Consider the following 24,041-nt stretch of genomic DNA (forward strand, 5'->3'; position numbering starts at 1 on the left):
GTCTCCCTGCTCAATAGTTGCAGGGGTTGTTGCTTTACATTATTTTTGTCACTGTAATTTTTCCTCCACAAGTTGTTTGGTAAGAGCCTCGTCTCAGCATGAACACATTATCTCATGTATTTGTTCTTGATTTCATTTTTCTTAAATTTTTTTTCTTTAAAAATATTATATATATTTATATAAAAACTTTATTTAAATCAAATTTGGCATACACAAAATGTCCAGGTACAAAAAAAAACCCCACAGTAAATAAATAATTACATTATTTATCGAAGTGTGGCTGGACTGTGTAATGAAACGCTGTAGCGCTTTTAATTTGAAAAGAGGATTTTCAATTTAAAACGGATATAGGAAGTCACGGCAATATGATTAAGTGGGCTGTGGTCACGTGGTAGTGACCGACCAATGGCGACATTATCACTCAGTGACGGACATTCCTGTTTCGTTTGTTAGCTCGCTGAAAGGGAGTTTCAGAGCGTGTTAGCTTCACAGTCTGCTACTTGCCCTAACATATATCAAAAGCACCTTTTCAATGAGGCAGGTTGTTCCAGCTGTCACTCTTCAGCGTGTGTGTGTGTGTCTGCTCTTTGCTTCTAGCTTTTCTAACTCCTGCTGCCACAACAGCTGCAAGTACAGTTAGCATTTCATAAACGAGCTTCCCTGCTGACAAAGTAATCATGAAGGTTTGAGAAGGAAAAGTGGAGTTTTGCTGGCGCTGTTGGACTGTTTGGCCTCACTTCAAACCGGGCTGCTGTTCCCTGATTGTGTCTCTGGATATTGTGGCATGTCTTCTCATAACCAAGGTCAGTGTTTGCCTCTTGTGCTAACATGCATGTCACGAGTGGACGTTTTGGCTTTGTTTTGGTGATTTTTGTGTTGTTGTTGTTGTTGTTGTTGTTAATAAGGCTGTTGATCTGTTTGTGATTTCTTGGCTTAAGCTTGTCTGTTGCTCTCATGCTGCTGTCAACCTGTGTTGGTCGAGGCCTTGTTGTGGTTGTGCAGACAATTTATATATTTCTTTGATGGTGTTTTTTTTTTGTTTTTTTTTTAAATGTTTTATTGATGCCTCCTTATGATGCTGTTAATTATCCTAATAGAGAATATAAATGTTAATGTTTGACTTGTGTGTATTATGGGCTGCGTTGATTTCCCTTTAGGTTGTTGGCAAGCTGCTGCATGTGGTGGACTGGTTGCATCTCATCTCATTTCCCAATGCTTTAGTTCTCTTAATGTTTGTCGGTTGCCGGTGTTGAGTCCTACATTTTACAGTTTGTGGTTTATTTCTGTCGTTTCTCTTTCTCTGATGTGCCATGGTGAGTTTTTAACACAATAAATCCATTGTGTTACAGAACCACTGAGACTGTATGGGGTGAGCACCAAACACTACACCATGCTGTTGTTTTTTTTATATCTATATTATTGGCGCCCCAGACCAGTTGCCTATCTGTCTGCTGAAAGGAAAACAAACTATATTTTGTTTTAATCATGTTTGTGTTAAAATGAATCCTGGTTCAACATTTTTGGGATTTGTTCATATCCTGAAAAATGTCTCCCATCAATATTGTTCATTTCCCGTTAAAACATTTTTTTTTTTTTTTTTTTTTTTTTTTTTTACAAACAAGCTTTATATGAAGTGTATCGTTTATTACCCGAGGGACATTTTGTTATGGATTCGTAGACCAACAGAGCGGCAAGGGTGTAGGCAGCTCATGAATTATTGAGTACAGATTTGGACTGTGACTGACAGTGAGGTTTCATCTACACAATAACACCCCTGATGGTAAAGCTCATCAGTTGACTGTGTATCTTAGCTTGTTGATCCTCTGAAAGAAACAGACGTGGACTTTCCAGTTCATTAATTAATTCTCGGGATTAGACTCCAACTTCTCTCCACTACTTGCTCGCTGCTGCTCTCACTAATTACGCTTCTCTCATCACAGTTTTCACTGCTCTTCCTCTTCCTGTATGGACACACAGACTTCCGGATAATTGGATGGGAAGCTAAGAAGTTGTGAACTGGTCTCTTGATCAATTAGGATAGTGCGTGGCTTATTCTTTGTTCACAGCAGTGCTGATGAATTTAACATTGAGCTTAACATTAACCCTAAAATTACACGGGTCATTAAATTGTGAGCTTTATAGTATTATTCTCTGCTTTTGAGAAGGTTTAAAGAACTGTTTTTGGTCTCAGTGGTTCAGCTGAATATCTACAGACACTCTGACCTCTCTGTGTCACCTCACATGTATTGTGTTGTTTATGATATCCCGTTCAACGGAGCCTGGATGGGGAGTTGGGGTAGTGCGGAGGTAGTTCAGGACAAAGGCTGCTGCCCTTTTTGTCTGAGTGTGAGTGCCCTTTTTCAAATGGCAAATCAAAACAGTTTTCCTCATTTGTTGTCTGCATTTGTCATCTTTCTGAAAAAGAAGAACCAGTTTGACCAAAAGTTTTTATTCTACCTCAAAAGGTGGCTGAAAAACTTCCCGCCACAGTGAGCTAAATAAACCACATAAGAAGAATTTTTCAGAAAGTTTGTGTCACAATTGTTAAAGTGAAATTTCTCTTTCTTGTATCTAACAAAACTACTAGCAGACAAAGACTTTTACGACCAAAAGGTCACCAGTTAAATTTGTAACCAGCTGATTCACGGTTCTGGAAAATGTAATACATAAACCAAGTTTTCTGTCGAGCGTGATTTCCTAAACTTCCATAAACGACACCTTCGGTACCATCCCGCTCGTCGGTCTGGCTCTTTCCATGCAGGTTATTCTGTCACTGTGAGGGGAACAGCTGCATGTACTCCTCACTTTATGTCACGCAGAGTGAAGCCAGTTTGTCTGCAAGAAAACTTGACCTTGACCGATTGTGTCTGCTCTTTCTTTCAGTCGCTGCCCGGAGGCTGAGCAGAGACTAGACTTCGGACAGTAGCGGAGAGATTGTGTGGCTGCATTGAATCCAGTTATGTGTTAATCTTTGTAACGCAGAGGTCCTGCAAGACTGCTGGCTCTTATTTACCTTACTGTGGTGTCCTTTGTAGCATGAGACTTTGTGATTTCCTTAAACACCATCCTGTAGGTGGAAGATATGATGTGGTGGAGCAGGTTGCTGAAGCCCCATTCAGATGGGATTAACATCACAGGAGGAGGTGGGGAATTAAATATTCACTCTGCTCCTCTGTAAATTAACTCATAATTGTGCAACATTTTAACCCATCAAAGATGAGGTCTATAGTAAACATGGAAATTCTGCTGGACCGGTTGAAAGACAATAGCAGAGCTAACCTCTTGCTGACATAAAATTGTATAAGCTTTTACAGAGTTTACTATCTTCATTGCTTTAATTTGTTTTCTGTTGTCATATTGGTTCCTTAATAAAAAAAAAAAAAAAAAAAAAAAAATCACACACACACACACACACACACACACACATATTTTGTTGCATACCCTAAGAATCAGTGTGATGAAAGTAAAACTGTGGGCATAAATTTGACCAACAAAAACATGGTTTTCAAAGATTTTATTCTTTCTGCAATACAAATTTTGCTTTTGAAGGGATGTGATCTGCAGGTAGCGCTGTAGTGCGGCCTGTCTTCATCTCCATCAGTGTGAGACAGTCATTATGTATAACAACCTCTTTCTCAAATACAATAATTACATTTTATGCTTTCTTTTCAACCGATTTACCAGTTCAATGATTACACACAAACAAACCCTTAAAATATAAAGATATATTGTTGTTTACTTGTGTCTGTGTGAGCAAAAACTGGCTCTCATTGTAATATTTATAATAGATAACACAAACATACTGTACATTGCAATGAAAATACAAGGAAGTTAAGTCCAACAAAGACTTTTGTCAGGTTAAGTAGCAAAATCAATTAGGGGAAAAACTAGCATTTTACAGGTGATAAACAATCATTTTAAGGGTTTTTAGAAAAATTAAAAGCCATTTTAAATACATTGTTGGTGGACAGGTAGTCGGCAAAATGATTGGAGTCCGACATCAACATGTGAAAGATGTCTGCCTAGCTGATTGATCACTGTAGTAGTGTTTAGTGCACTCACAAAGAGAAAAAAATAGTATTCACTTATTAACCAAGACATTTGTGGGCTGACATTTCCGAGTAGGTTTACACTTGTGAGGTTTTGGCTGCTGAGAGTGTGTTTGGGCTCAAAGAACTGGGCTTAATTCAGCTGAACATCTGTGATATTAGGCCGTCAGTCGAAGACTCCCGTGACTGCCAAGTCATATCTGATTTTTTGGCAGTGATCAGACTATTGTTAACAACCCAGCTGCTTCCGACATCATCGTCTCATTGGTGTGAGACGGGAGGCACAGCAGCAGCCTCGATGTGTGACCGTAAAACTCCCACAGAAAGGTTAAAGGCCAGCCCGCTGCCGTGTGCCAAAGACCAAGTGTTGTTTAATGATTTACACAACACAGAAAGTGCACAGAGCGAGTCTGGGTGAACTCAAATAAATGGGGCAAATAATCAGAGGTGTTGATTTCTGTGAAGCACTTTAGTTGAGTGGAGTATGTGGGGAAAAACCTTTTAGCAGAATTTGACTTCAGGAGGTGCTTTGATGATAATTTGGAGTGTGAGATTCTTAGTGATTGTTGTAAGTTCATGGCTGTTTTTTGGTTTTTTTTTTTTCTTTTTAAATTATACCTTTTTATTTCAGCCCTTGAATATAAAAATTCTGTTTTACTCAGACACCTTGTGGCAATAACTTAAGCTTATCTGTATTTATTGCTAGCACTTTTAATAGACACACACACACACATGCACATATACACACACACAGAGACAGAAGGCGTTGTTATAGTCATAGGAGGTACAAAACACTCAATTCAAACTTGACAATGTTTATTAGGATTGTAAGACTGTGATGTTGCAGCATAAATGGTGTGTGTGTCCCCCTGTCGGATATATTTGTTAAAGCATTTACCTTAAAGCAGCGGTTCTGGATCTTTTAAGGAGTGTTTTTTACAAATTCAATATGAAATTGGCTAACAATCGTTTGGTGGCATTAATTAGTCGACCGTGTTGAAGATGTCACATTTCTGCAAGCTTATTCTGATTAATCCACTGGTGTTTGATAAATAGTTTGAACCGTTTCTATTACTGGAGGATTTTATTTCACGTATGTCTTAATGGCTGAAGTCTCGTAGTCACCATGAGGTTGCCAGGCAACCAGCGCAGACTCCAGAATAGGACTGTGTTCGACTGAGAAATATCCGGGCACATGAAACCACAGTTTTAGCTCTGCATGTGTTTTATTCTTTTATCTAAACAAGATATAAATATTTGTAACTTTTAGTGCCAAATGCCATTTATTTGACTCGAGACAGAGCCGAGCTCAGTGTTTCCTGCTGTGTCCGGTCTTTGTAATGAACTGATAAAACCAGCCACGGGCTATTGTGCTTCTCTTCTAACTCAGCAAGATATAAGGAATAAGATTATTTTTCCACAAACGTCTAACTATTTCTTTAAACACTCCTATCTGTGACCACCATCTTCCCTGGATGTTACTTACAAACCATATATATTGAAGACCACTTGCAATGTATGTTTTGCAGATACACATTTAGGTTGAATTTATTCCTTTATGCTGCATGTCATTTGTTGGCATTATGTTTTTCTTTGGTTCTGAAAGTTTGACAGTCTTTTACTTTTTTTAAATAGAGGTTGTTTTTTTGCAACAATACAAATTGTATTGTGTACAGTCTTTCTGACAGGCGGAAGCATTGCAGCAAAGGGCACAACACGTAACAAAAATAATTTCATATCACAGAAGAGTCTTTTTTTTTATCTAACCATTATTTGAATAACCTTTTGTGATCATTAGTGTCCGCTTATCTGAATTATTTTCTCACCCTGGATGAATATGTTGCAGTAATTTATGCAAAAGTACATTCAAAAACTTTTGGAAATTACTTTTTTTCTCTACCTTGTTATATTTCTTCTTGACCCAGAAACTATATACTTACTACAGATCATAAATTCTTCTTGAAAGGTGGACAGCAAAGCCCAGTGAAGTACTGAAGTCTTGTGAAAATTGGATGGTTGGATGTTTTATAAATATTTGTTCTGTTGGATGGTTAATGAGCTGACATTTTGCCCAAATTATGCAAAACCTTTCTCCCTGGAAAGACTGAAATTCATCCAAATATAAAAAAGTTTATGCAGGTTTAGTTACTGCAAGCTTTAGAGGCTAAATCACCTCGTAGGAATGTATCATGCAAAAAAGTGAGTGAGCCACAAAGGCTAACTTGTTGCTTGATAAAACTTTTTCTTTTGCATATTTCAGTTGAGACATCAATTGCATTATAACCCCCACGAAGGAGCTTTCGGTTTGTTTGATACTTTATCTGTTTGTCAACTGGATTACAGAAAGACTGCCAGTCAGGTTTTCATGAAACCTAGTGAGAGGTTGTGGCGTGGCCCACGGAAGGATCCACTATATTTTGGAGAGAATGACAGATTGGATCAACACATTTTTGTGACTTGCGAAATGTCACTCATGTAATTCCTGGGTCGTGTGTGTCATGTCTGAGGTAGCAGGAGGCGTATTTTTGTGGTTTCTCGTTGCCAATGCACTGCTTTGCTGCATCACTGACAACTGAAATCAAAGTATTCTCCAAAAACTTTTATAAAAGTAGTTGTTTTTTAATTAATTTTCATTTAAGGCAATCCAATACAAAGCATTTCACAACCCACCATATGACTATAACCATGTACAATAAAAAACATTTTTAACAGAAAGTAGGGAATCATGCGAATCAGAAAACTCAAGATACAAACAACAATAATAAACTGTGGGATTAGACAAAAAAAATTCAATAAATAAAAACATGTTAACTGTAACATGCAAATTAGCTACAGTTTTTGTATTCACTGTTGTGACAAGAAATGTTTGAAGTACCAGGCACAAGAGAGAAGAAATAGCATACAGTCCACTGTTACTGCCATGTTTGGCACAGAAATGGATGTAGTCTGGTAATGCTTGGTCCGTTTTTATATTTTATATTAAATTCATACAGATGTTTGCACTGTGTAACTCTTATTGTATCCCCAAAATACATGCTGTTGAATATCCTAGTAATAAATCAGATCATGAAGGATATGGATGACAGGAGCGGTGGCTTATATTATAAACTTCAAAAATAAATAAATATATTTCTTTAATACATTAATATTCAAAAAAATATATCAAACAGATATGATAAACACTCCTCTTGAAGATAAAATGTTCATGGGATCTATATGCAAACCAGCTGTTATATTTTGACCGCTATTAACAAATTTTCTCTCTTCCACCCAAGAGCCATACTTATGCACCTGAGCTGCTTCTCAGTGCAGGACTAAATGAGATGGAGTGACTGCCTTTCACATCATTAAGGCCTTTAGTTTGCTACATTAGACATTTAAATTGAACCGTTTCAGCTAAGGTGAATTTTGCCTCTTCCTTGGTTTCGACCCCTTTTACTGTTGTACTCATTTTAGGATTGTTTTCGCGTTTTTTGTACTCTGACCTCCAACGAGGGTAACGTGAAGGCCAAGCTAGGGAGGGATGGACTAAATGCCCTCGCCGAGCTGTGCCTGCATGCTAAAAACTCCACACTGCTGTGATTGGTTGTGTCACTCTCGCAGCTGACACCTAACCCTAAATCCTAAACCTCATCTTAACTTTCCCACAACCAATCATGGATGCGCGGCCTGGGTATGCAGGCCCAGCACAGGCGTTTAGTCTCTCCTTTAAACAAGGAAACAAAACCCAGTTCAACAAAAATAATTACACTGAGAGAAGTACAATGGCTGCAGTGAGAGTATCAAAGGGGGGGGGGGGGTAGAAATAGGATTTAAGAAGCAGTCTATGTCTATAAAGACTCAACAAAAGGAAATAAACACAACTAGGAGTCTACAGTCATGCTTGTGACACTGTGAAGCCTTTATGCACAAAAGGCTCACAATGACACTGATGTGTGTGGCCTATGTTTAGCAGATAGTGCTCCCGATGTTCACCATCTTACTTTAGCTGTTTGCTTGCTAACGTTAGCGAATTAGTACTGAACATAAAACAAGACCCGGTCAAAACCTGGTATATGGCTGGGTCATGATGGGCTATTCATTGGAAATGAGGGCGTTTGGCTAACTAATGGTGTAAATTTATCACTCAGTCAATCAGTCAGTGACAGACGTTTATGTTAATGGGGATGGCCCGCTATTGCGGTCCAACCAATAAAGCTGAGGCTGATGAGAATGGGAAAATCCAAATACCCACAAATTTGTAGGCAATTGGTCTTAAATTACAGCCTTGGACAAATATGATGTTGGACCTGATAATGATGCCGCAGGAAATGTAAATTTCACGTATGTCTGAAATGTAAGATTTAGCAAAAATCTGTCCAAAAGTTAAGATATTTTAGTGTTGAGTGTTGGAATGACCAACATCGCCATTTCTAAAACCACCAAACTAGCGTAGCTAAAAATGTATTGAACTAAAAGTGGAAAATCAGGCTTCTGCATCCTGTGGGAATACGTCTTTATGTAGCATGTTTATGAATGATTTTAATTTTAGCCTTCCTGTGTGATTTGTATACATTTCGGGTGTCCTCTCCCTTTAAGAAGAAATCCTAAAGTAGAGGGGTTATTGATGTAAATAATGTATAGAAAGCAACATTGTAAGCATAAATACATTGGGATTTGAAAACAGACCCCATAATATTTACTTTGATTTAAAATGTTCTTCTACTTATTATGAGCAATTTAATCCCACTTTCGTTTTCATAAAGCAACACATCTCAGGACTGTCAGTGATCATTGTTGCATCGTTGTGCAAGGAGGCATCTCACATTACAAGCTTTGTTACTGATGCTGTAAAATTAGATTTGCTACGTGGAAGCCAGTGTGTTTTTATTTCTCCACATTAAACTAATGTCACAGATGGTAAGAGGGAACAGAAAGCCAAACTAAAACAAAATTAACTCAAGAGGATTCCTTATTCTGCTGTGGTGTAGACAGATTGTTAATGCGTTTTGCTCTCATGAAAGAAATACTTTTGTACTAAATGTAATGACCATAAAACGCGAGTATCTAGAGAAGAGCCTCAAGTTAAACTGAGCTATCTGCTACTATCTATATTAAATTAAAATCTCTACGGAGGAGTTTATGATGATGGAGTTTATGTGGGTGCTGATGCGTGACCACTGCGGGGCTCACAGATCTCCACTGCCAGTCGAAGGCTCTGCGTTGCAGACGTGGTGTGTTAAGGCCAGTTCAGACCAAAGATTCACAACCAAATTATCTGAAACTTGCAATTACTCGCAATTCCCCAGTCTGCAACCTTCTGAAACCTGCCAGAGCCACTAGACGGGAAGGTGTAACATCTCCATAGCAGCAACTCTCTTCACTTTGGTTTTAACTGAATGAGATTACTGATAATGAGTTAATTGCAACAGCTGCATTTTTTAGTAGGTATGAAAAGTCAAAAACATTCAAGAAAGCGATAGGGTCAAGAATTTAGCGCCTTCCATGAGGGCTTCAATGGAATACTCAGACAGCTTATGCAAGTTTATGCTGTGAACTTGACACAGGAGATCTCACAGTGTTTCCCCTCCCATTGTCTTGGAACTACCCCCCCAATGAGACCTCCCCTCAACAAAACACTGTTATTCAATACATTTCTATGCGGTGGTTTCATTTCAGCACTGTGTGAGAGTGACTGCAGCTGGCAGTCGGGCTAATTTCACCTCTCTGTTCCCTCCTCTTTTGTCCTCTCTGTGGGTTCTGCGACTGACAGGTCTGACTGTAAGTGAAATCAAACTGCAATAAGTTTATTAATTTATTCGTGGACAAACTTGGATCCCTAACTTCAGAAAATCTTGCATCTAACCTGAATCTGGTGAGGATGTTCATGTCTCCTGGCCAGAGCTCTAACAGCTGCATCCCTCATTGTTTAGACTTTGAGAACCATCAGCACCCTCGTCTCCTCTGTCTTGTCAATTCTTGCCATCTTATTCTGGAGCAGTAGCAGTTCCTTTGTGTAAAGGACTTGGGCCAGATAAAACAATAACTATCCTGCCTTGTGTGCGAACACTGCCAACCTGTTACTTAACAAGCTGAGTCGCAGGTGACACCATCCGCTGGTTGGAGTAAAGCCAGTTCACACTGCTGCAACTTGTTCCTGAAACATCCTAAAACAGTTTTATCTTGTCGTGAATCTTTGTTTTGAACTGGATTTTAGAGAGAGGATCAGGAGGAATAACCTGCCATTGGGCCCAAACATGGCCACCTGGCTGCTTGAATGTTCGTTATGTGTCAGTCAGTAGAAAAATATCAACTGGTATAAGGTATTATTTTTGACAAAATACCTTTTTTCATTACCACACAACTGCAATTAAAGAAATGACTGGTTAGTGAACCTGTGGGCCTCCAGGACTGTTTCTCTGGTTGCTTATTTAGCCTTGGACAGCGCTATTACATGTTTTTTGTGTTGCGTGTCCTTTTTCTTTCCCTTTTACATCGTCTGTGTTTTATTTATGTGTATTTCTTACTTATTGTGTTTCAAAATCATTTAACAAGTGAATTATAAATAGATTAAAGGGTCAAAAGGTGGAAAGCAATTACAATAAATTAGTTAATGCTCCTTCTGTGCAACATTCTCTTTGATGGAAATGTATCTGTACTGAACAGTAACATTAGATTCCCCTTTAACCAACAATGTTTGATTTATAGCTGCAGGGCAAAAACATTCGATATGCATGAATAAATTGAGTTCCGTTTTCAAAAACAATTAAGAACAGCAGTCAGAAGGATTAAACTGATTAGCCTGGTAGGATCATTGAAATTCTTGCACTTATACAGTTTATGCTTTTTGTTTGTAATTGCTACATGATAATTGGTGAGCACATTGAAGTGGATAACGTTTAGGTTATTAAAAACACCTCTATCAAATGTCCATGCCTTTCTGAATAACATTTGAGAATAAATACTGGGATATGGGAATGAAATCATCAGCATGCTCTTATAAATATTTACTTGATAAAGATGACAGGAGGTGACATGTCATGGTATGAAAGGCTTGATTAATGTGCAACATAATAAACTATAAACTACACTCTTGTAGTTTTTCCTCTCTCATAAACGTTGCATTATCAGATACGGAGATAATCCCCAAATATAAAAACTTATTCCAGAAGGAAAAAGGTGCCTAAAAAATATCGTTGTATTAGGCCACACCAATGAGTGACTAGCAAGGCTTAGGTCAAAGTTCACATGTCCTGATACATTTAGAGAAACAACCACAGACAGGCACAAGTTTTAACCACAACATGACCTATTTTAAACCAACCTGCTGTCAAATTAGACGTGAAACAGTCACCGCCTAAAAGGCTTTCACCATTTAGTCCTGAAAAGTTTGTAGTCTCTCTTCAAGAGAAACTGACCAAAGGAATTTATCACAGAAGAACAGAAAAACAAAATACTGCTCCAGTAGTCACCGGGAGGGTACGGCACAAATTTCAACACCCGTTTCCTGGTGCGCCATCTCCTATTTGCACCAGGAGGTGGAGAGTTCCCTCTGGACTCTGAGTGGCTGCTGCATGCTGTCAGTCCTCAGTGAAAAGCTAAGAGGGGCAGGGTGTGGGCAGGGGGTAGGGGGGGGCCTCAGATCTGAGTGTGGTGGTGTGTGAGTCCTGGTGGCGTGTAGGGAGGCGGCGCCGGGTTGGGTTTGATCCCCCGGCTCTTCATGTAAGAGATGAACTGGTCGGGGATCTCTGCTAGCACGTCCTTAGCCAGCCGTGCCATGCTTAGCACGTGGTTTCCTGTCCGATCCATATAATCTCTGAAGGGAACGAACTGAGGGAAAGACGTACAAATTATTGCATGCGACAGGAACTCAATTCTCATATGGATAAAAAATAGTTGAATTTTTCTTGACTAAATCTGGTTTTGGCTGTCTAACATAATGCCATTCAGGAGTTTTTAGACTACTGCTGTGATTGAAGAAAAGCTAACAATACTTTTTGACAATGTGCACATGTAGGTTTTGGGAGCAGGGTAGTGTGAGGAATGTAGAAATCTTGGAAGCTCATGTTTAAGCCCCATGTTAGTCAACACTTGCAGGATCCTGCCAGCTTTAGGATGCTCATCCCTCTCTAATCCTGTGCTCTGGCTTCTCTCAGGAGTGAGAGGAAATCTATGAGCTTCAGTGAAAAGTCATGTTTTCCTGTTAGAGTCGAGAAAGTACTTCAGATTTAGCTCTTATTTGTAGCACATCAAGGTATCCCCCGGGGAATAGCTTTGTCGAAGTGGTCATGCATCTCATCCACTGATCAGGTACAATACAGCCATTGCTGTCAATACTGTGTAAAACATCTGGGATCGGGCAGATGATGATTTAGTTGAAACAGCTGGATAACTGTGTGAATAAAAGACATAAGGTTTCCAAGAGTACCACATAATATTCAACTTTTCCCGTCATTGTATCCATGGGAATTCAGGACAACCACACTGATGTCCTCATCTGCCAGTGATAAGAGATGGTGTTTCATATGTGCCAGCACATATTAAACAACAGTATGACTGTAAGATGCTAAATATAGAATATGGATGTGCTGTTGCCTCTAAATTTGATTGATGCCTGGAGGCCAAAGACCATGTTGCTGCTAACTGTACAATAATTTGTCCCTCAGGGATAACGAAGATGTCCTTGGTCCTTGAAAATGAGAATCACATTTTTCTAGCTTATTTTTTACATAGGTATTTGTTGAACTTATTTACCTGATACTGACGGAAATGCGACAAAAAACATGATGGTGCCTGAGCTAGGAGTGGCACATCAACTTTTGGACAACAGGGAGGAAATGCCCAATCTTTGTACTGTATTTCTCTGTGATTTTTCTTTGTTCTCATGGAAGTTATTGTCTTTACCGTCGGTTCCTGGTAGCCTGGCTGTGGAAAGTAAGAGCGCTTATTTTGATGCAGCTAATTATCTGGATATGATGGATGTGGACATTTCCGCTCTTGTTTTCCTGTTTCTGGTCTCCCTGTCTGCTGTAAACACAGTCATAGTCTCTTTCATGGTAAAGGGCAGTCACCTGAACAATGTCTCTCTCTGCCAGTTTCCCTCGGGACGAGATCCTGATGTCATCACCATCCAGTTCCACCATCGCTGCAAGATACAAGTTCACACACATACATGTACACACACACACACACACACACACACACACACACACACACACACACACACACACACACACACACACAGTGAGGACTCATTAAAGATGTGTTGGCTTAATGACAGAGAAGGATGATACACTCATGTGAAGGTTTAGTAATCACACGTGGTAATAATGCATTTCTTTTGCATTAGTGAAGAAAACAGGATGTTAAGCTCTACAGCTGTAATCTGTCTTTATTGCATGTCTAATCAAGTAATAAGTCCTTTATTATAGACTTTGTGCAAACGAGAATCATCAGCACTAAACACTGCAAACCCAGCAATTAACCTTCGTCTTTTCTTCTACAATTATGCCTGCATCCACCTACACATTCTCTTCTCTGCTGACCTAGATGGGTTTGTACTGTAATTTTCCTCTGGAATTAGTACCAGAGAGGTTGTAGCACTGGCTGTAACTGTGAAACACTGTGAGTTGTTTTAAAATAAAAATGTTAATAATGTTTTAGTACTTTTTTAATCTGTTTAACTGACTTGATTAGTGTAGATGATGAAATACAAACAAAATTCAGAGTATAACACCACCACATTACATCTTGTGTGTGCCTGCTGTATGAAATTAGTGGGATAAATACATTAATGCTGCAATTTAAAAATTAAAGGTACCTTACCGTCAAACTCAGCCTGACCCACTCCAACAATGATGATGGACATAGGAAGCTTGGCACCCTGGAAAGACATCAAATAAGAACAGGTAATAAAAAAATAAAATTTGTGGTTTTGCTTTTATTTAACAGACATCATGCACACGTCCACATTTCTTTCATTGAACAAGAAAGTGCAGCTTGTATTCATCACCGCTGACCTGTACTGCTCATTACTGTGATATTATGACATTATTGCAGTTACGTGGTCACCCACATAGATTACAACCACACTAATGTCCTGTGTCACCATTTCACTAGCTGAATGACCTTCAAGTATGAAACAACCTCATGACAGAAAAAAGGAGGGGGAGTTAGAGACATAAAGTCAGAGGGAGAAGGTAATGTAGTAAGATGCTTCACTTGGTCGTCTGCTTTTCCTTATCACATATATTTTATGTACCTGAATCGAACTTTCTGTCATATGAATGCTCCCCGGCTCTTATCTGGGGATGACACTCGCCCACTGAATCCTTGTTATCAGGCTAGGAGGAGAGATACAACTCACTGACAACACTAACAGCATCTCCAGATATGCTGGGCCAGTTGGTCAGTAATATCGGCACTGACGCTGTTTTGAAAAAACTCTGATCTAACCATAGTTGCTTTCTCACATAAACTCTTTTTTTTTCCACAAAGATATGATGGAATTTATCTCCAAATTCACAGCCTGGATGGATTAGATTTCTGACCTTCAAAAAGAAAAGTGTGTTGACATGAAAATTATGAGAAGCTGGTTGAGGCTAAAGGGAAACATTCATCCACAGCGAAGGGCAAAGAAAGTGACAAATTTAATGGCACACAACTTGATAAGGTCTTACTTGGTTGTGGTTGGATGACTGCATTTATGAGCCAGGAGAGGAGGGAGAGGGAGGAAGTGCCAACTTCGGTCACCACAGCAACCATCCTCTTTCACCCACCCAGCCACTCCCAAGCCATACCTCAAGTCAGATACCACTGCTGCCAGTCTCCTTAATGTGGTGATTACTGTCTTTGAATAAAGGCAAAACTAATTAAACATTAATGAAAAGAAACAGCAAATGTTACCAATATTTGTGCAACATAAAAGCCTGGGAAATATTTTAATATCATAATTTATTGACATTTGATTAAATTGCAATATGATGATACGGTCCCTATATCTTATTAATGATCAAATTGCTTGTTTATTAAATGCTGTAATTTAACAATCCTCCGTGGGTGTGTGTGTCTGCTACTTAATTGGCAACTGCAACTAGTTTTTGGCCACGTATCGGAGTTGCGTTCACTGCATTTACAAGAGACTTCTCTGTGCGCAGCTAGCATCTACTGATAGCATGTGAGGCGATTAGGCAACATTGGTAAAGTGTAGCGACTATTAATGACTCTCGTGAGGTGTTCAAGGAACATCTATTGCTTGTAGCCACAGAAAACAACCTGGGTTATTCTCCCCCTCTAAACTGCATGAAAAACAAAAGACTTGTACTGTAATGTGTAATAGAAATGTATTTCCTTTTTTTACCTAAAGTTTTTGAGGAAAAAAAACATGTCCTGCATAAATTGATATTCCAAGGACTTGGGGGTGGGCAACAGGCCTTAAAATAATATCAAAATAATATCAGATTTTTTCCCCCGATAATGATATTCTTGACAACACTACCTCAGCCGCATCACATCATCAGTGCTCAACACCACTCCTGTTAGTGCCCGTCATCTCTTTCTCACACACACACACACACACACACACACACACACACACACACACACAGACACACGAGAACATCAAATGCCACCAAAAATAACCTGGCAATCCACCATGCCCCACTTTCTCCATCCTCCTGTCACTCTTTCTAGCAGGAACGCTCCAGTCTCATGAAAGAACAAAACAAACTGTCAATCAACATTCATTACACCTACAACTCCCTCTGTGTGTATGTGCTTAATGTCCTGCATGTGCATGCTTTGATTGGTGTGCAGTCTTGTGGTCAGACATTTGAGTTTGTGTTTGGGGGAATTGCCTGTTCTGTCCACACTCAGTGGTCTCCTGAGTTATGAGACCATCTTTCATAGGTTGCGTTAGAGGTTTAAAAATCAAATACTTCCTTTGTCTTATATATTTTCCAGCCAAATTTAGATACCCTGATATCCAGCAGTCAACTTTTATAACTGTCTGTTAATGCTGACAGACAATTGTAGTGCTATTTGTTGACGTAGAGAAATGCACACGTTTCTAACCATTGCAAATGTTTCACAATAAAAGCCCTGTTAAGGAATGAAGGGTTTCTGTCAACTGAAAAGCTACAAGGACTTTTAATCTGAAGCAGATACAGGAAGTGTTGAGTTTGTAAACACATGTAATGCAGTGAGTTTAACAGGGCAAACAGTAGTGGATCAAAACGAGGCTTAGAGTTGATGTTGTCAATCAATCAATACACCTTCAAAGTAAACTTGGACCATTCCATTTGTTTTTATTGGCTCTCTTGTGTGACGTGCGCTTCAGAGATCTTTGTCTCTTCGAGCACTTATAAAATGTGAATGAATTGGAGGTATGCAGTTGATAAAGACCTACACTGCCTTGTTTTTTCCTTTCATTTTCTAGCTGACTACAACTGATAAAATCTGCCAGCAACAGTCGTCCTTTGCTGCTAGAAATAATTATGGAGGCTGGAAATGAGAAGCAATCAACGACCTATCTGTCTAAAAATTATTCAGAACATTGAGTGATCAATCTGCCTCTGTTGTTATTGCAAACTACATATAACTAATGCCAGAACAAACAGTTCTACAGGGCATAGTGAACAGTTGATTAATGTATAATATGCTTAACTCCATTACATGCAAAGTAGAATGCGGGACACTGATGACTTGCACAACAACTATTACCACTGGAGTTTGGACCCTGGAGGAATCAAGCAGAGAGCAATGGACCATATAGATGGTACATGGTGTGCTATAGAGACCCTGCAGTCACTGGTGCTGCTTCTGATTAAGCCCACTGCAGCAACAACCCAGATCCTGTCTGTAAAATGAAATGGATTACTGATGCACGAACGACACCAATATCTACATAAATGTAGTTCTCTTTCAAGGTTTCTTGTTCTCTGCACTTTGAACTTGGTTTCACATCAGCAGGTTTCCCATTACCGAGTCTCACACCACAAGTCCTGCAACCAATACAAAGTGAATGGAAGTAAAATGGTTTGGAAATGAAATGCTTTTGTCAGTCCCTGCACTGACAAAGAACTGAAGCACAAAGCTCTGACAGATAACAAGCAGAAGATGAGAAAGGAAACAAATCAAATGCAGCAGAGGATTCTGTTACGGACTGAATGTGGTGACAGAAATACAGAGGGAGCAGTGGAACACAACGAGATTCAGATCTTCGAGTTGGAAAAAGATGGAGAGAGACAGAAAAAGTCTTTGTTTTTCATTTCTGAGCAAGGGAGAGGAAGAAAATGAGGCCGCAGAGGGACCCAGGCTGTGAGTGGAGGAGAGGATTTCTGAGTGATTGACAGGTGGATTTCTGTAGTGACTAATAGCCCCCCTCTGTTTCGCTGCATGGACACTCACAAACTGTCCTGCCACATGTCCACACACTGATCAAACACCTGCATAAGCAGAATCACTCTCCAGATGTTCATGCAGAGTTATTTCCACTCAGGCTCTCGTCTCTCTCTGTTAGTTAGGTCTTCCTTGAAGATACAGCATGAATAAGTGTAAGAAAGACTTGTATATCCTCAGCACTGTGTCCTCCTTCGCCAAGGATCCATGGAGAGTTAAAAGGGGAGCAGTGGAAGCGGCAAGCATCAGTAGACCAGAAGAGTGGAGGCAGTGAGATAGAGCAGCAGGCAAGATCTTAAAAGGAAGGTGTGGCTGTTCTAATGTTTTGACTAACAGTCGCAAATTCCCTTTAAATCCAGTCTGCTGGGTGTTCTGAGCCTGCGGCGGGCTGAGGAGGAGGAGGAGGAGGAAGAGGAGGAGGAGAAAAGAGGAAGAGACCAAAGGAAAGGAAAAGGAAGGCACGTGCTATTTATGGCTGTGATAAATAGGAGAACACATTTGGGGAGAGCTCTGAGGAATAAATCACAATTTATTAAGGAAGGAAGTCTTTTCAAATGCCGTATTTATGAATTGTGCTCTGGTAGGAATTGATTAGTCTGTATATTGGTCTTGATAGTTCTCTGTGCAATCTAAAAGGTTTTTACCAAGCAATTACAGCACAAAAATGTCAGGTACCTAAATCCATCATTTCAGTCCTTTTGCTGCACATATTGCAGAACAACTGCTACTGTCTCATGGCTCCTGCTGTGAATGGACTGGAGTGACAACCACGAAAAACATCTGGGCTACATATTATTGACTGAGGGAATGCTAGAGCTAATCAGAGATGCAGTTAGTTATTTTTTATTAGGGCTAAAAAGAGTGAATGAATAATTAAGTTTGTTAACACAGTGAAGAAACAGCAATTTAAAATAATGAATTACCCCTTTACCCACCATTCACCAAACACTACCTCTTCACTTACCTCAGTCATCTACTTTTCTCAGTTTTCCATCACTGTAACTTGAATTCTGCAAACTATCCACACAGTGCACCACCCCGCCCCCACCCACCCACCTGTCCTCTTTCCATTCTTACATTTACAATGGCCTCTTTGGTCTGGGCCATGTCTGAAATGACACCGTCTGTGATGATGAGGAGCACAAAGTACTGAGAGCCATCCTGCACTGCAGCTGCATATCTGCATACACAGATACAGACAAACATTAGAAGCTGCCATGTTATCTTTTTAATACAAATCTGACCTGAGGATTTATTCATGGTTTTATCTAAACATTGATGTGGAAAATAAATTCACGACGGTACACGACTTATAATGCAGTCTCATCGCATGCAAATTCAATAAAAATATTCTTTGTTATTGCTGTAATTCAGATAACACTCAATAAAATGCCTCGAGTACACACCGATGAATCAAACCAAACAATCAGGTTTTAAACAAAGCTGTCGTACAGTGTTTGATTCACAGATTAATCTCTTTGTTAAAATATTTTCCGATAGGAGTTCACCTTTTCAAATGCTAAATACTAGCTGGTTTTGTGTTGTTACAGCAATGGCTCATTGCAACAGTTTTAATAAAGTGTGACTCAGAGTGACATTTTTAATAACAATAGAGCATCGGCTTAATCAGATGGAGAACTGTTTGAATATGGCTCTACAGATGAGACGATGAGCGAAACGATGACAGTGAGCGGTAAAAGTTTAGCAGGTTGTGTCACAGTTTTTATAGTTTTGTATGTATGGTTAACTGTGAGCGACATGTCAGTACATTTAAACAACTATTTGTTATTTAATCCATTAGCTACGTTCTTTAGAAAGCTGGAAGCCAATCAGAATTTCTATTGAAGCACATCACAGCCTGTTTAATGTGTCTTGAAGGACAGATATTGTTAGAGTGAGAAATGCACTGGCAAAGAAATATAATCCGAATGAGGCCAGTTGTAAGAATTTTAATTATTTTTATGTGATAACTGGAACGTTGTGAAGATCAGTGATGATCACAGTCTTTATACAAACATTGCCGTTTCACAAAAACTGATTTGAAACTGGTTGATGATGAACAGATCATTTACACCTCGTCTGTAGGTCTTTTAGAAATCCATGGATTTTCAGTCCCCGCATATAAATTCTTTTAAAATAAATTTGTGAGGTAATCTCTCAGGATTTTACTGTTTTTATGATTGAATTCTAGTGTTCGGATATAAATTATGAGGGAACATTGCCATGAGAGAAAAACCTACAGGGATGAAACAAAAATCACTGATGCCAAGCAAAGAGGATCATGATAGAGAATTTAAACTTGCATATTGAATTGTATTTTTTATTACATGCTTGATATCACTAAGCTTGAAAAATTGAAGGATGTTTGGCTCGTGGAGTAAAATAAAGGTGAAAATACCTCTACAGGTCTTGCACTGAATAATAGAGAAACCTTCATGTTTTTACAACTTTAGTAGGAGTGAAAAAGTAGAAGCTGTTCTCTCTATTGATCTCTCACCTGGCAACGTGGTTCACCACAGGAGCAAAGTTGGTTGGCCCGTACAACTGCACTGTCTTCAGACTCTGATGATATGCCTCTAAGATGCCTTCAATGCCGTTGCAATAAGGATTTTCCATATTTCCATTCTGGAAAAGATAGAGACGGTAAAAACATATGTCAATCTAATAATTTCTTATTGCAAGGTCACACACAAATATATAAAATGAATAAAGACAATTTACGGTACTGATTTTGGAATTGGGAAATAAAGAGGCATCAAACAGCCTCGATAAAAATCAACTGAACTGAGTAGTTGAAGGTGAAATGGGTGAGGAGTATTTACCAGTGGGAACTCGTGCGACACTCGCCCATCAGGTGGCAGTTTGGCTCCAAAGCCCAGAGCGGGGAACATCTTGTCACTGTCGTAGTCCTGGATGATCTCCCCAACAGCCTTCAGGGCCATGGCGTAGGCGTTCAGCTGGTAGGGGTTCATGTAGTGAAGCGAGGTCGACTGGGAGGGGTTCCCTGTTGACACGTCAATCAATCACAAGGTTGTCATGTGGATAAGATGTCTTCTGACTTCTTAGATGCAAGATGTTGTTGTTGGGTGTGTTTTTGGCATTCAAAAATGAAGCTGTGTTTACTGCGGCAACTGATCGCAAATTACATGTAACGTTGAGGTTGAGCTCTCATGTTCAGTCCTCAGAGATTATGGATTATAACTTTTAATTCCCAAATTTGTGACACAATCAAAGGCAACTTATTAACAAACTGTTGGAGGAAACCTGCTGTCGTTAAATATCAGCAACCCAGCTGGGATGTTTTGGATGTGCTTCAGAAAATGTTGTTGTCATATCACACCACACAGTGCTCCCTATTTGATCACTCGCTATCTGATGGAGGAAGTCCTGCTGTTTGACCGGCCAGGCCGCACTCTCTCACAATTTATAAAACAAGGGATTTTATCTCCAGTGGAACAACAGACTTCACGTCACCTTGGCCAACACCGCAGTAAAGAGAAATGAACTGTTTGCTGCACCCCACACTGTTTATACGGCAGTTATTGCTGCTCTGAATGTCAGGCTTTCCATTCTTGCATGTGGCATCTGCAGTTTAAAACCATAACATTTACAGATTAACAAAAAAAAAAATAAAAAAATTCATATTTATTTTTGATCCATATATCTGATGGAGGTTTACAAAAGCAGGCTTCTCATTTCTGTCTAGTGTTGCTTTTGCAGGTTAAAACAACAGCTATCGCGAAGGACTTAATCAATATAGCTCACAATCTATTTGAGTTAAAGTTGCCTCCCTGAGTTTGTTGAAAACTACCATCTGTGGCTCCTTTTTAAATGTCTCCAGCTGGCTTGTTTAGGAAAAAAACAACTCTTCAGAAGTGGTTGTATATATGCACTCATACACGGCATATGCTTTATACATGATATCATGATAAATGATGAAAGCTACATGGCTAAAGCCTCCAGGTAAAAACGCAGCATCCTCACCTGTTAACGATCATTGTGGACATCATAGAAATACAGAAACAGTACATTGTAAACAGCAAATGTTACCATAGACTCTGGTACAGCAGAAAGGCCTGTTGTGCCCCCGATAGTTGCTGAACTACGATTGGACAATTTCAGGAGTCAGGGGTGCAAATGGGAAATTCAATTTTGTCACTAATAACTGTGATTCACACTGAAGAGCTCTTCCTTGCAGATAAATCTTTTGGGGTGGTGTTTTCAGTCATAATTAATAGCATAAGTAGTGTAATTGGAGTTAAGTGTGGTCCTTTCAGATGCTAATGTCAACGTGTCAAGTTGAGGGTTTTGCTCCATTTGCTGTATTGGGTTTGATTTTTTTTTTTTGGATTTTATACACTTTATTAATCCCTGAGGGGAAATTTCTTCACTACAGCAGGGGGGCTCTCAGGGGGGAGATGCTGCAGCAGGCTGCCACTAGCGCGGCACCAGGTAACCTGACCTGAGGTGCATGTTTTTGGATGATGGGAGGAAGCCGGAGAACCCGGAGAGAACCCACGCAAGCACAGGGAGAACATGCAAACTCCACACAGAAAGGCCCAGGACCGGATTCGAACCCGGAACCTTTTTTGCTGTGAGGTGACAGTGCTAACCACTGCACCACCGTTTGTCCTAAGATTCCTGGTATAATCTCCATTTAGAGTGCATTGACAAAGCATTTAGGAGCCAGAACTTTCCACAAAAGGCGATCACTTCTTGGAGATGCTGTGTGTACAGTATGTGTGCGTGCTCTGTCGGCTTGTGTTTGCGTGATTGATTCTGATATTGGATACACCACAGTCAAAGAGCACTACTATCTATTCTTAACCCCTCCTTCAAACACACTTGGCTGCTGGTATCACTCACCATTAGACGCTGTGAAATCAATGGCCACAGTGAAATTGATCTGCGTCCTAGAAGGGGGATGGAGAGGGTGACATCAGAGAAATCAACTACAGAAACCAGCCAGCAATAACAACATGCCAGGCCTCATTAAATTCCAGTGGTCACAAACAAACAAACACACACACACACACACACACACACACACACGTTTGTACAGCTGTCTTTATGAGGACATTCATTGACATAATGCATTACCTAACTCCCTCACCATCACAACTAAATGTCTAAACCCAGCCTCCCTTCATCCAGAGGGGTGGGTCCTCCTCAGGTGGACTTCATTGTCATGCATCCTCGTAGCTGATTGGACATTTTGTCCCCTTTTGTCTCCATATAGCCTGTCATTTCCACATTTGTTGTTAACGCTGAAGATGGCTTATGGCTGAAAAAAGACATATTGCATATTTTTCTGAGTGCCAGTATTCTACTTTTATTAACCCCCAACCTTTACCCTAGACCTAACTTTAACCTGAACTCTAGAACTAAGTCTTAACCCTCAAAAATCCCTTTAAAAGGGAGAGAGAAAATGAAGACCAGTCAAAATGTCTTTACTTTGATCATTTAAAAAGAAACTGGGTCCTCTCAAAGATAGTTTTACAAGAACTCACACACAGCACACATTCAGTATGTGACACGGCATGGAAAAAATTGTCCCTAAAAGAGGCAAGAAACATTGAAACATTACAAAATACATCATGGGATGATATTTTTCAGGTCAATGTTTAACATTGTCCCTGCCCATACCGATTTCTTGAAGACACACAGTGCATTCACTGTGTTGTCAAATAAGATATACGTAATTACTCTTTATCATGTTTATCTGACTTTCACCTCCACGAGGAAAAAGCAGGAGGTGGTGGGGAGCCCCTGAGACACCGAGCCGAGTAACAAGCAATTAGACTGATGGAGCACTTAAGAGCAAATCATAATCCAATTTTCCCTGCTGATGAAGCACTCCCCTCTTCTTGCTAATTTACGACAATGAGACGAGGCCTTCGGGGGCCCGAGCGACAGCCTCTCATTATCTGTGAGCGTCACCGCAGACAACAGTGAAAGAATGATAATAAAATGAATGAGTTAAGGATTCACATTAACCTTTCGGTTTGGGGTGGGGAGAGAGAATATGCCACAGCCTGACCCCGCTAACCTCAGCATTAATTACACTTCAATTCATTAATTCACGAGGACTTTTTCAATGAATTACTATCTCTGCATGAGGCATGTTTGAAAATTGTACATCTTCAACAGGAAATGGAATTTTAGGTCTTTAGTATAGGTTCCTCATCCACTCTCTGTATGTTTGTATGTGTTTGAACCTTTGAGCTAAAAGTCAATATTAAAGAAAGGGATTTTTTTTCTGACAGCAACAAATGAGCAGTCGTGTTATGTGGTGGTTCGTCTCTTTCTTTTTCCCACCTGTCTTCCTTTCTGGTGCTTTCTAACACAACCGCTATTTTGCTTTTCATGGTGGTCAAATGTGAACAAAATATCAACTGTTGCTGCCCTTCTACTAAACTTTTAACATCCACATGCTCTCTCTGCTTTAGCTTTTACAACACTACTTCATCCTACTTCAAATTCTAGGCTGGTAAAAGTAATGTTGATCAAATCATTAACCTGATATAAGTGCCCCGAACTGTAATCAATAGACAGAGATGGCCCCTCTCTTTACATTCCAACCATGTCCTCTCGGTCCTCACCTCCTAACTGTGT

At 39.7% G+C, this 24,041-nt stretch overlaps 1 protein-coding gene across 2 annotated transcripts in view; it reads right to left on the reverse strand.

The window, feature by feature from the left end:
* Window positions 1-4,696: 4,696 nt before the first annotated feature.
* The window catches only part of cpne5b (copine Vb), a 121,413-nt gene continuing 102,068 nt past the window's right edge, over window positions 4,697-24,041 (reverse strand). For both annotated transcript variants that reach the window (XM_069157319.1, XM_069157311.1), the window contains 7 exons: window positions 22,293-22,339; window positions 20,249-20,430; window positions 19,924-20,051; window positions 18,504-18,606; window positions 13,854-13,911; window positions 13,100-13,173; window positions 4,697-11,858 (listed from right to left, as the gene is read on the reverse strand). In XM_069157319.1, coding sequence (XP_069013420.1) covers window positions 11,667-11,858; window positions 13,100-13,173; window positions 13,854-13,911; window positions 18,504-18,606; window positions 19,924-20,051; window positions 20,249-20,430; window positions 22,293-22,339 — 784 coding nt within the window. In that variant the 3' untranslated portion in view covers window positions 4,697-11,666. The remainder of the gene's footprint in view (window positions 11,859-13,099; window positions 13,174-13,853; window positions 13,912-18,503; window positions 18,607-19,923; window positions 20,052-20,248; window positions 20,431-22,292; window positions 22,340-24,041) is intronic.

This window comes from Embiotoca jacksoni, unplaced genomic scaffold (genome assembly GCF_022577435.1).
Source record: "Embiotoca jacksoni isolate LCO1_2020_lvr unplaced genomic scaffold, fEmbJac1.0.p SCAF_1, whole genome shotgun sequence".
Taxonomy (NCBI): Eukaryota; Metazoa; Chordata; class Actinopteri; family Embiotocidae; genus Embiotoca; species Embiotoca jacksoni.